Below are 13497 nucleotides of genomic sequence, written 5' to 3' on the forward strand. Positions count from 1 at the left end.
AACAACCTGAAGGTCAGTCTCCTGAAATCCCAGAAAACGTGCAAGCCACATGGCTAGTAATTGCCTTATGTCCTTCAGTATCATCCAGGGGACCTGTTCCATTTTGTGTAACATTCACTGTCCAAAGAGAACTAAATCTACCAGATATAATCTTACCTGACATGCAGGAGACTGCTGTACAAGGCTTTGATTCAAAAAGTATTAAATCATGTAATTGTGACAGAAAGCTCATGTACATAACACGGCTGGAGAATACCACTAGCAAGACTAATGCTTCACTAACTGTGACACCAAAACATCTTCAAGAACCTGAGTCATTAATCCGTAACAAAAAGCATCAGGGGTATCACAAAAGCTGCCCATGACACGTTGGAACTAGGGACATTCTAGCCAAATGCTAGTTTAATTCAAAAAAACGCAAACCAAATCAAACCAAGAAAAAACCACCCAAAACAACAAACTCGCAGTGATGGTACTCAAACATTGAAACTTTGGAGATGGTGTCTAGAAAGATGTGGACTGTCAGTCTCTGAAGGTGTTCAGAATTTGAGTGGACATGGACCTCAGTAACCTGATCTAATTGGGTCTATTCCAAGCAGAGTCTTAGTCCAGAGGTCCCTTCCACCCTAAATCACTCTGTGAGCAGATACAGGGCCACCCTTTGAGACCTGTGCTTGTTTTTTAACTGAGAGCGGATGTTCTTTAAATTCAGAGTAAATCAATATCACAGAATCATAGAATAGTTTGGGTTGGAAGGGACCTTAAGGATCATCTAACTCCAAGCCCCCTGCCATAGGCAGGGAAGTCACCCACTCGGGTGATCAGGTTGGCCAGGGCCCCATCCAGCCTGGCCTTGAACACCTCCAGGGATGGGGCATCCACAACTTCTCCAGGCAACCTGTTCCAGTGCCTCACTACCTTACAGTGAAGATTTTCCTCCTAATGTCTAGTCTAAATCTATCCTCTTTTAGTTTAAGATCGTTCCCCCTTGTCCTATCATTATCTACCTGAGCAAAGAGTCCTTCTCCATCTTTTTAATAAGACCCCCTTTAAGTTTTGAAAGGCTGCAAGGAGGTGTCCCCAGAGCCTTCTCTTCTCCGGGCTGAACATCCCCAGCTCTCTCAGCCTTTCTTCATATGAGAAGTGCTCTAGTCCTCTAATCATCTCTGGACTCGTTCCAGTATGTCCATGTCCTTCTTGTGCTGGGGGTCCCAGAGCTGAACACAGTACTCCATACGGGGTCTCACAAGAGCAGAGTAGAGGGGGAGAATCACCTCCCTCAACCTGCTGGTCATGCTTCTTTTGACGTAGCCCAGGATATGGTTGGCTTTCTGGGCTGCAAGTGCACATTGCTGGCAATATCTAGATTTCTTTCTGATGTAGAATGAGGAGTATCATCTTCACCCCAAGAATACTTCTTGATAAAAAGACCTTAATCTCAAAGAAAACTGGCAGGTAAACTGCCCAAAATACACCTCTGAGGATCTGCTGTCAAAAAAGCAAATAAACAAACATATGGAGCTGAAACAGAAATCATTGAAATACCATTACTTTAACAAATAGTATCTTCTTCCAATCTTGCTGTGTATCTGGTGCTCACTTGATATCAAAGGATCTAAGAATCAAGGAAGATGCAAGATAGGCTACGGAGGCAATAGAAGATGGAGTGAGCTATTGCTCACTACAGCTCCACAGTTGTATTCGCTACCCCCAGCCATGTGGTCCTGACCCTTCTCCTTTGTCAGTGTTAATGGTCACCTCACCCCAAGATGATGTGATTCACCTCATTGAGCAGGCTAAAAATCAACAAAGCAAAAAAGTAGATAGCTTTTGTCAAGCTCAGGTTGCTGATATGACTGAGCCAAAGATCTGTTAGCTGCTGGGTCTGAATAGTAGGAGTGCAGTCATACTCCAAAAGGAATGCAACAGATGCAAAATGAGTAAGAACAGAGTACACAGTACCATTTTCAACTCATTACAGCTCTGTATTGGATTTACGTGGTAAGATTTTGGTATGCGGGGGCTGCAGGAGTGACCTCTGCGAGAAGAATCCGGAAGCTGCTCCATGTTAGATAAGGGCCAATTTCAGCCAGCTCCAAAGGGACCCGCTGCTAGCCAGAGTTGAGCCAGTAAGCAATGCTGTTTGCGCCTCTGTGAGAGTAGACTTAAGAAACGGAAAAAACTGCTGCACAACAGCCGGAGTAAGAACCAACCCTGCAGACACCAAGGTGAGTGTAGCAGGAGGGCAGAAGGTGCTCCAGGCACGCAGCAGCAGTTCCCCTGTGGCCTGTGGAGAGGCCCCTGCTGGAGCAGGCTGTCCTCCTGCAGCCCATGGGTCCCACATGCAGCAGGTCTCCATGCTGCAGCCCATGGAGGAGCCCCCTGGTGGAGCAGGTGGCTGTGGCCTGGAGGAGGCTGTGGCCTGTGGCGATCCCCTGCCGGAACAGGCCCTGGGCCGGAGCTGCAGCCCGTGGAGAGGAGCCCACGCAAGAGGAGGTGATCTGGGGGGAGATGTTGCCCATGGGGAACCCATTTGGAGTATTTTGCTCCTGATGGATGGAGCCCATGGTGCAGACCCATATCAGAGCAGTTCTTGAAGAGCTGCTGCCTGTGGGAAGCCCATGCAGGCTCAGTTCAGGAAGGACAGCATCCCATGGGAGGAACCCCATGCTGGAGCAGGGGAAGAGAGTGACTGTGAAGGAGCGTCAGAGACTAAGTGTTAAGGACTGACCACAGTCCCCGATTCCCCATTCCCCTGTGCCACTCAGGGGGATGATGTAAAAGAGGGTGGATGGGGGGAAGGTGTTTGTAGTTTTGTTTGTTTGTTTGTTTCTCACTGCTCTAGCTTGTTAGTAATAGGTAATACATTTCACTAATGTCTCTATGCTGACTGTTTTGCCTGTGACGATAACTGTTGAGTAATCTCTCTGTCCTTATCTCAACCCTTGAGACCTTTCTACTGCATTTTCTCCCCCTTTCCTTTTGAGAAGGGTGAGTGAGAGAGCAGTTATGGTGGAGCTCAGCTGCCCAGCTGAGTAAAACCACCACAACCTCTTAATACAAAATACAGTTACACATAATGCCTGTAAAGGGAAAATTTCAAAATCCACTTTCAAAAAGAGTGGTCTCATTTCAAAAGGCTTAACTTGCGAAACCTACTGCCACAGGATGAAAAGTGAAATCAAAGACTTTGAAAGATTTAAAAGAAAAGATCATAGCTGATATGGGTAAGAAGAGTTTGCAAGGATAAATAATGCTGTCAAACATCAAAAGTTGCATGAAATTAAGACAAAAAAAAAACACCCCACATTTCAGATTGAAAACTAGCCTCTAACCAAAGTGTTTTAGAAAATCATTCCCTAAACATAGGCTAACCTATAATTGTCTGCTGCAGATTTGATTTTCTTCTGAAGAGATGATGTGGGTTGCCAGCAGAGTCACAGACAAAACTAGGGATAAGTCTGGGAGACCAAGTAGCAATGGTTTACAGACATGAGATGATTCTCCAAATCCTGACTTCTCCATTTCTTCTAAAGTACCAATTGACATAATTTAATACAGTCTCATGTAAAGCATTGGTGAGGCCACTCTCAAAAAAGATAGACAACTATCATTTTGTAGTCACTCTAGGTACAACCCCGGCTCATTACCCTAAGAATTAAATTAACCCTCAGAGCAATAACTCTCCACTGAGTTTATGACTAGCTAATTATATTCCTAGGTCTCTGAGATATTTTGAAAAAGCAGACCTCTTTCCCTAGCTCTCTAGATGCCTCCTGTGGTGGATATTTCACCACCACAAAGGTATCACTCTGAAATACAGAAATTAATCTTGGCTTCTTCTGCCTTTCTGCCCTGGTGCTGTCTTTTCCTGGACACATGCCAGCCTGCCCTTCCCCACATTGCCAGTCCTGGGTGCAGTCTCACCTGCTGGTTACTAGGAGAATAGGGGGTTTCCCTCCGGGAAATTCCTGTCCCAGCCTCGCTCGCAGGAGCCTGCAAGAGAGAAGACAAAGATAGTTACTGTACAGCAGCAATGTCCATGTATCTCCCTTTGCAGTGACACCAGGAGGCAAGGGAGAACACTGATATCCAGCCTGATGCCAGCTATTGGCCACTTCACTGCAAGAAACTAGAGTTAGCATTGGTCCAATGACAGTTGTTACGTGGCAGAAACTTGCAAAAAGTACTAGAAATAGCAAGGGAATTACATTGAACATTAGAACTCAGATCACATCAAAATGCCTTGCAAGGCCAACCGAATTAGGTTGAAGCTTTCTGCCTTGTAAGACATTCCTGGAATCTTCTCCCCCCAACCTCCTGTTAGCCCTCAACAGGCTGGACCACAGTTTAGACAGACATTGTGTTGTATAGACACCAAGCAACAAAAGCCGCTCCCAACTGAAAGGAGACAAGATTCATCCCCAGCCACATCCACTGTAGACCCTTTATGAGCAGAGGAGCATAGGAAAGACAGGGCTCTCACCCCTCCTGCAGGAGCCTATGACCAGCAATGCTCTGGCTGAGAGCCAGCCTACATCCAGCCCCAACAGCTGCAACAAGACAGCAGAGCCCCCGATAATTACCATACTGTGCACATGAATAAGGAGCATGATTTGAAAAGTATTTTAGATGCCTAAAGATGGAAACAAGTTGTCTGGGATTTAGACAATTGTTTAAGTAAATTTAGGCTTTTGCAATTAATAGCATACTCATGTACTAGTGAATCCTGTTAACTGGATTCAGGTCAGCCTTGGGCAACTGTATTTCTACTGACCAAGCCAGGAGATGTAATCTGAGGTCTATATTGAAGAACAGAAAACATCTGATTCTTCTTAGCACTCTAGTGACAGAGATGTGGCAGTCTCAACACAACTACTTCCATGCCACTGCTACACTCTCACTCACCCTGCTTCTTAGTACCTCTGTCCAACCCCTCCCTTGTGCGACAACACACAGCCTACCAATCCATCAAGGAGGGAGCTGTTCTACAAAAAAAAAAATCTGAAAAGAAAATACTTAAACTCCCAACGCAGCTGACATACAATTCTGGTGTCAGCACACAGGAGGAGAACATACAGACAGGGGGAATCAATCCCTTTCAACAGCAATGTGGAATTAGATTAGCTCAAGCTAACTGTGACGCCCACCTCCAGACTGATGATAGCTGATCTGGCATAAAACCTGCCTTCAAAAAGGGCCAGTGCTTTGTAACCCCTGCTTTTTTGAATCAACTCTGAAGGTGGATATATTTCTATTATGTCCATACCACAGACTTTGAATATACTGAGAGGTTACAGAGATTGCACTGCATGCCTTGTCCTATTCTTAAAATGCCTACACATATGTGAAAAACAAATTGTCACCAAGGAACTAGGCTATAAACATCTAAGAAAACTATAGCTAGGTGTTGTTTTGTTTTGTTTCCTTCTCTGTGTGTGTGTGTGTGTGTATTGGGTGGGGTATGGTGTTTGCCTAGTGTTCTTTTGCTTCTCTTGCTCTTTGGATCTCCCAAAAGGCTCAGAAAGGAAGAAGGGAAGTGGGTGTGGTCCTAATCTGGAGCACACAAGTTTCTGGGCCTAGTCCTCCTTGCTCAGCTATTCGTTTGCTGTGCAGCAGTAAAGAAGCTAAATACAAACAGATTTTCCACAGTGAAAAGCAAAGCTCTCCCTTGAAAACTGAAAGCCTAGATATATTGAAACATGTCACTTCAAGGAACAGCATGCTCCTGGGCTGTAGATTAACTATGTCAGCTGCACTGCCTCTTAGCTTTCAGGGGTCTAAAAATGTCTGTGTTTGTTCAGGCCCAGATACAAATGTGTGACACCATTACCCTTCTTCTACAAGCCCTGCCAAATTCCTGCTCTCACAACTACTGTAGACAAGGAACACCATTGTTCCTGATTTTTGCCTGCCCATAGAGACACTGGTGGAGTTGGGGAGGGAGGGGGGAAGAGAAGGTCCTCCCCAGTCCTTACATCACTGCCTCCTCACAAAGAGGGGCTTAGCAGCATGCATACTTGGCAATAACTGGGGTTCATTAGTGGCTGGAGGACAATTCACTGACTGTCAGTGAATGACTGCCACTGCACACAGAAGCACGAATGTTAGATGGGACCAGCCCCTGCACAGGCCTCGTGCTGCCTGGCATCTGGGGCCCAGTGCATGCGCAGTGGTTTAGTAGGAGGCAGGTGGCTTTAACTGTGTGATTGCATGCCACACACAGCATGCCATGGGACTGCTTGCCTTGAAGTAAAGGTTGGTCTTCAGCACTCCCTCCCTGCCATAGCCCAGGGGTGGGCCCCCCAGACAAGCCTTGCCTGCTGCCTTCCCCTTTTGGTTAGCCACCACAAAGGGGTTCTCACTGAAGAGGATTGGCTGAGAGTCGATCATACACTCTTGCTCTGGCGTCTTTGGCATCTGGTCCTGGGACAGGGGACAACCCATGGGATCCTGCTTGTCTAGCTGGGGCTTTTCTGCCCCACTTGCACACTGGTTGGGTGATGCAGGGTCCTGGGGAAGGCCAGGCACACGTCTGTTGATCAGGCCTGCAGCTGTTTCTGGGGAGGAGTCCCGGCTATCCTGGGCCACTGGTGGAGACAGCATAGTGCAGTCACCCTCCATTCTGGAGCTGGCCCTATTATACTGAACAAGCTGCGAGGAAACAAAATGGTATGAAAGACATGAAGAGAATAAAGGAGAGGAGGCAGAAAATAGAGAGCAGCTGCTGACGCTGAAGGATAGGGGAGAGAAGAATTTCAGTACTACTTCCCATACTACCATCCCCTCCCTCTCTTCTACTCTATCACCGATCTTGTGATCCTTAATACAATTTCCAGGAGACGACTTGTTCTCACAGCATGCAATACATACACCAAGTAATCAACAGGCACATGCATACTCCCTGCATTTTTCCAGCTCTCATACATATTCCAGCTTGCATTTCAGCAGCTCAACAACACTGCTGCTCCTTAGCTAAAGTGACCGCCAAAACCTGCACAAGCACAGTCTTCCACCTCACCACAGCACATTCTCAGCTCCACCATTACATAGCCAAACATCACCTGTCTCACCCCAGCACACTTCCAAGTAGCTCCAGCACTATCTTACAGAATAACATCTCGCATCTTGCTCCAGTGCACTTCCATACAGTCACACAATAACACCATATTGCTCACCTCATGCAGATCCATCATATCTGCATGCACAATCATTCTTTTATGGTCCCATTTCATCAATATGCATATCAACTGCTAGTACCAGAGAGCTAAATAATAGCTAACAGAGCACTGATCTCTTTCAGCACTCTTATTGAAGGCAGAACTGAAACAGAGTTCCAGTTCTGCCTAGGATCAACTGTACCCATCCAAGATGAAGCACTGACCTTTCCTCTTCTAATACTATAAAAGAGTGCTTGTTACCCCAGCCAAAGCCTTCTTCAGGGAAGCCGAGATAATCACAGAACAATGTTCCAAACTCCGTCTGTCCAACTGCCTGCCTGCTGTGGAGCAGAAAGACCCCTTCTGCTTAGAGCACATTCTCCAGTTCCTGTGTCATGGCAGCGGTCACAAAAATAGCTCTCAAGGGCTGGGTGGGCTGGTGACTACAATGGCAGCTGAGAGGCTCAGGAATTTCTGAGGCCCTCCCCCAGCCCCTCAATCCCAACCCAACCTAATGCAGTAGATGGCAGAGCCCTGGCTCATATCAGATTTCTTCAGACAATGAAGCCTGTGCTACCCTTAGAAATACTGTTATTGTAGCTATGTCACTTTCCAATGTAAGACTGCTATCAAAAAAATCACACACCCCCAACCAAAAATCCAACCTTATTTTCCCAAAGTGCCATAATCTACACTAGCAGAGCTGTAGTACACACAAAGTTACACCAGGCAAAAAGCATTTTCAGGAACATTGTGTGTTTGTTTGCTTGTGGATGCAGTAATGAAAACACTACTAGCAATCCACCACTGCAAGGTGGGTTTGCTGGTCCTACAGGCAGACCACTCTGGCACTACTGCCACTTTCCCTTGCCAAACAGGAGAGTACAAATACTGATCAATGTGTATTCCTGGTGAATCCCACAATCACCAAGGCCTACCTTGCTCACACAAAGGGAAAAAAGATAAATGACACTTTTATGGCACTGTGGAGGTGGTCATCTCACCAAGACTGCATGAGGTCTGTTAGACCTCAAAGCCCTGTTTTGTTCACAGACATGACTGGAACTGAGCTTCACACATTCCTCCTTTAATCTCCAACACTACCGCTGCAGCACTGTATTCTAGTGCAGGATGCCCTGCTCCCTCCTCTCCACAGTGGACTATTTTTATCAAACAAGTAACAATTTCTGTTTTGGGTAAGCAAAGATTTTGGCAATGCAGTGTGCCGTGGAGCTGTCATTCCACAGTCCAGCAGAGAGGACAATAATGTTTTACCATGCATCCTCCATGGAAAATGCAATTGCAGTTCTGATCTATCACTTTGCCCTAACCTGAAATCTCACTGCTACAAAGAAAGAATCAATGACTAGAAATTGAAGAGATTCAGACTAGATAGTACAGACTATTAATTAAATAACAATGGTGACCTGTTACTGACAGATGTAAAGTCTTCTCCATTCTTTTAGTCCAGAAAGCAAAATAAGAGTTTAAATGTTTTGTTGTGGCTAGACACAATCTTTCATGGGTATAGTTTTCATGCCTGTAATATGCAGAAAAATGAGAGACTACAACAGCTCCTTTATTAAAGTGATGGTATTATCCTGAATTTCTAGTGCACTGGGTGCTCTGCAAGACATGGAGTTACTGAGAAGCTGGCATGGCCAGAGGGCATCACTGAGAAGAATATTCTTATGCAGCTTTCAACTGAACATTTGTAGTTGAGATTTTAAAGCCATACAAACACAAAAGGCATTCAGCACAGTAAGCCTTTGTAACTCTTAGTCACAAAATGACCGACACACAGCAATACGGACTAATCCAAGATGGACAACCGTCTGCCCTTTCTTTAGGCACAGTTCTTGGGGCATCCCCACGAGAAATTCCACCTGCAAACTACAGCAAAGATATAGCAGAGGTCTGCACCTACTCCTGCTCAACAGTGTGAAGAACACAGGCCCTGCACTCCCTTGCAGGGCATTACACAGCAGCAGAAGATATGTAAGATGCTGTTTAGGAAATAGTACTTGGTGAGAGAGTTGGGCTAAGTATAGGAAGAAAAAGAAACATACCATGGGAATAGGGCAATAGTATTAGCCCTCTTAATCCAGGCAGGCTATCTGCAGATAGACAACCTGATAACTGAACTGCAGGAATTTCTGCTGGCTGGACTGATCCATGCTTGAATCTTCCAGTCAGTCATCAAATAGGCTAGGTGCAGTTACTGAAGGAAAGCCAGAACCTTGCTGGCCTTGAAGCCCATATCTCACAGTCTGAGCAGATATACTTTTTTCAAACAAAGCAAAGACAAGGCTGTGCAAAAGACAGCTGGAAGAAGATAAACATAGGCACTAATTGGCCCTTCCCCTGAGATGGGACATTTATAGATGCTGCCCTTACACCCTGGCATTCCAATGTGTCCGGCTGCACATTCCAGTGCCCAGCATTCCTGGGCTGACACAGACCGCTAAGGCACAAGCTCCCAAATGCTGCTCTGCTCTGGAAGACACAGGCTGCTCAGCAGGAGGCAGCTGCTTGCATGGGGCTGGCTATCTCCATGCTTCCAGCTACAAAGTTACATTAAGAGATGCTACAAATACTTTAAACCTTTTCCTGATAAAAGTTTTCTGTATGAACAGCCAAGAGAGAAAACTCAAAGCTGGGGAGCATGGGGTGGAACAATATGAGTCAAAGCTAGTGGCAAAGAAGATCTCTAATCAGTGTGAAAGTAGAAAAGCAAGAGGGCCTGAAATCAACGAGAGGATAGACGAACAGGAGAGAAGACCTGTCTGGATGGAATGAATGGAGACAAGTAAATGTAAAAGAGATGATCCTGAAACAGTGGAATGGGAACACAGAAAACACCAGGTCTGGTGACAGTGGAAAGACAAGAGATACTTAGCCTCTGATGATATCAGCAAAGGGGTGGTCTTGCTGCAACAGCAGGAAAGGAATAGAGGTTAAGACTGAGGATGTGTCTCTGAAGGAGGAGGCAGAAACACAGTAGAATAAGTATGATACAGGGAGGACAAAACAAGACCAAAGGAAACAGAGATGGAGAGGTGAGCTGAGACTTTGAACAACACAGGAAAGATGGATGACAGTAATTTGTGAAATCTGTGAAATCTGAATTTTCTCTTTGCTGAGTTGCCACTGTATACCAGGGACTGAAATGCAGAGAGGTGGAAGTATCCATGGCTGTGATAATGCAATCACTTCTACTTTGCCTTTTGCAGTTCTAGATGGGTCTTGACTTTGCTTTAATACATTTGCTATCAGTGTTCTGCATCCCTTTTTTTCTCTGCACACAATACTGTTGTCCTCTGTGTCCAGCATAATCTTCCCCTCCCTATTCTGCAGCTTTCAGTACTTGCCTCCTTCTATGACAACTCCCCACACACTCCCATTCACACATATTCTTTTCTCCTGTTGAGCTGTTCTTTCTGCCTTGTTTGAGACACCTTCTTCTTTGTCTCACCAACTACAGAGGCCGCTTCCCTTTCCAAAATGGAAAGCAACCCGTCTCTCTGCTCTCTCCTCTTTTGCTCATTCTAATCTTTCTGTTACAGCTCCCTCCTGTTTCAGTGTTGGAAGTCTACTACAGTTCTGCTGAGAGTACCATCATCTCTCACACCAGTGCACAAGGTGAGGGCAGGTAAGGGCATGATCACAGCTTCTCCCATGCAGGGACCCACAACTCAACAGCCCCTCACTTACAGTGCGATTGACTCTGTGTAAGCCACTGCTGGGCAAAGCAGCCAGGGTCCGATAGTCCAGTCTCAAAGGTTCACTCGTGATATTCTGGAGAGGGGCAAAGGGGGGAGCAAAAACAAACAAACAAACAAAAACAACACAAACACCAGGAAGAGTTCAGGCCAAAAGTCAACTAAATCAACTATAGAGAGCAATTGAAAGGAAACCACCCCTAGTGATAACCAAGGCCTTATTTCCAAACTATGCAGGAAGTTCCCATGCTTGGAAGTGAACCTGGAAGTGTTCCAAACACAACCATAGGGAAACATGATAGATGCTGGCCTTGAGAAAAACTGCAGAAATCATGCCACAATGGGCCTTTGGTCATTCACTGGTGCACAGATCCTCACCATTTCTCCTGCCCCAGTGTGCACACATCCATTCCCTTACAGTAGGAGAAAAGTATATTATATACACACTTTTTTTTTTTTTTTTAATAGCATCCAGAAAGACTTCCAGTCTGGAGATGGAGGTATTTGAGAAAGTGGTATCTTTTCTCTACCTTAACTCAAACTCATTGTATACTTTTGTTTACTTCCCAGTTGAATTTGTCTGGCTTTCAAATTTTAGCCACTGTTTTTCAGCATTACTTTCTCAATCACATTAAAGACTTCTTCATTCCTGGTATCTTCTCTTATATCCTGAAGTCAAGTCTTTTTGGGGGGTTAGGGGTGAGGGGAGAACAAAAATTGAGGGGAATGAGTGCTTCTACTTTTAGACATTTTTCTAGCCTTTAAATCCAGTTGTGGCATTTTTCTATGACTCTCCAACCCTCCCACCATGCTCGTCACCTCCGCCGCCTCCTCCTCAAGTTGCTATGTGGCTGCCTCCCGCTCCCTACGCATCCACTCCTTCCATGAGACAGGACAGAGTCAGAGCAGCATCCAAGCAGTGCAGGCAAAGAGAGAGGGAAAGAGGTCAGCACCATGCTGGGCAATAATTTGAGGGGAAAAGAGAGGCATGAACAGAACAGGGCTGGCACCAGGATGGGACAAGCAGAAATCCAGCACGTGAGTTGGGCCCAGGGAAAAGAGAAGTTGGCATTCTTCATGAGCTGGGTTATTGCCAGCAAAGCGGATGGGAACAGATACCTCACACAATACAAGCCAGGGTGTCACCAGAGGAGGGGAAGAGGGCAGATGTCTCTAAGATCCTCAGCAGGGCCAATCCTAGGGAGAAGGAAGGGGAGCTAAAGCTGCCCACACAGCACAAACCGCACCATCACTGAGGGATAGGAGAAGACTGCTTATTGCTAGAAGAGACATCTTGACAGAGCACAGATTGGGGAAGCTTGGAGGGAATGGAAAAACAAATCTAAAGAGCACAGGCCTTTCCTTTCCATCAAGGAAAAAGACCTAAAAAAATCACATGCTTGTTAATAGCATCACAACCAAAAGGCTATAGAAAGACAGAAATTGTAGGCAGGGCTTAAAACCAGCTGGTTAGCACAGCACAGGAATATCATGAAAGAGTCACCAGTGACTAATCTCATACACCCTACTAGAGCCTTGCCTTAAAGTTGCAAGAAGAAGGTAATAATATGCGTTATTTGTCATAATAGAAGAATGATATCTGTGCATTTTGTGACTTTTCCCCCAGAAGCTATGCTGCAGAGTGAGGGCTGCGGACAAAAGGAGCAGAATTTGTCCATTCTATTGCGTATTCCAGCCCTCTCGACTGTTCCCAAACAGCAGCACCCAGATGGTCCAGAAATCCCAAGGCTGGAAATACATCTGAGAAATGCAGAGGGAGCCACCTGAAAATTCTGATACGCACCCAGCTCGCCTCTTCGAAAACCTCTGTGCGTTACCACTAGCAAATAATCAATGCCCCACATCACACCTCCAATCTCCAGACAATAATGAGAGACATGAGAAGACAATAATGCTCTGGTGAATCACAGGACTCACTGAGGTATTTAGGGATACTTATGCTAAAGTTTACACTAGAGCTGGTTACACATATTTTGGACAAGTATTATCTGTGATACTGGATATTCAAACTGACAGTAATCTTTCAAGTTCAAATTTTTCATAAAAAGCAATCATAATACCATCAGCACTTTTTAAAATGAGACAGCCAAGGCTACCCACTCAATCATAAAAGCTTTTCTGTCTTTCGGTGGTTATTTGTTTGTTTGTTTGTCTTGACAGTTTCTGAGTGTATTTTTAAGTAATCTCAGCATGAATTTTGGAAAAGCCTTTACCTACCTAAGACTGAACTAATGCAACCTGCTTAGACAGAGCCACATGGTTTTGAAGCAGGACTGGCTCTTGGTTTATCCGGAGATTTTAGAAATGTGGGTAATGACTTCTAACATCTGAAGGCTAGCAGAGAGCTTTCAGATCCATATGCTACCAATTTAAAACTGGTAGGAATATTCTTTGCTGCAACAGTAACACTACAAAAATAGGTTTTCTGAATTACACAACATACCACTCTACTTTCCTTCCTAGGCAAGGAAGGAGAATTTTATAAGAAAAAAATAAATCTTATCTAAGTTGGCTCTGCTCTGAGCAGAGAGCTGAACCAAAAGACCTGTAGAGGTCCCTTTCTGCCTGAATTACTCTATAATTCTATATGGTCC

At 45.2% G+C, this 13497-nt stretch overlaps 1 protein-coding gene across 11 annotated transcripts in view; it reads right to left on the reverse strand.

Moving 5' to 3' along the window:
• The window catches only part of LOC121062138 (protein scribble homolog), a 40766-nt gene that overhangs the window by 11161 nt on the left and 16108 nt on the right, over positions 1-13497 (reverse strand). For 6 of the 11 annotated variants that reach the window (XM_040541787.1, XM_040541789.1, XM_040541788.1 and 3 more), the window contains exons 10-11: positions 10875-10958; positions 3928-3996 (exon numbers count right to left, since the gene is read on the reverse strand). In XM_040541787.1, coding sequence (XP_040397721.1) covers positions 3928-3996; positions 10875-10958 — 153 coding nt within the window. The remainder of the gene's footprint in view (positions 1-3927; positions 3997-10874; positions 10959-13497) is intronic. The other 5 variants (XM_040541795.1, XM_040541792.1, XM_040541794.1 and 2 more) reach the window with 1 other exon arrangement.

The sequence above is a fragment of the Cygnus olor genome, chromosome Z (genome assembly GCF_009769625.2).
Source record: "Cygnus olor isolate bCygOlo1 chromosome Z, bCygOlo1.pri.v2, whole genome shotgun sequence".
Classification (NCBI taxonomy): Eukaryota; Metazoa; Chordata; class Aves; order Anseriformes; family Anatidae; genus Cygnus; species Cygnus olor.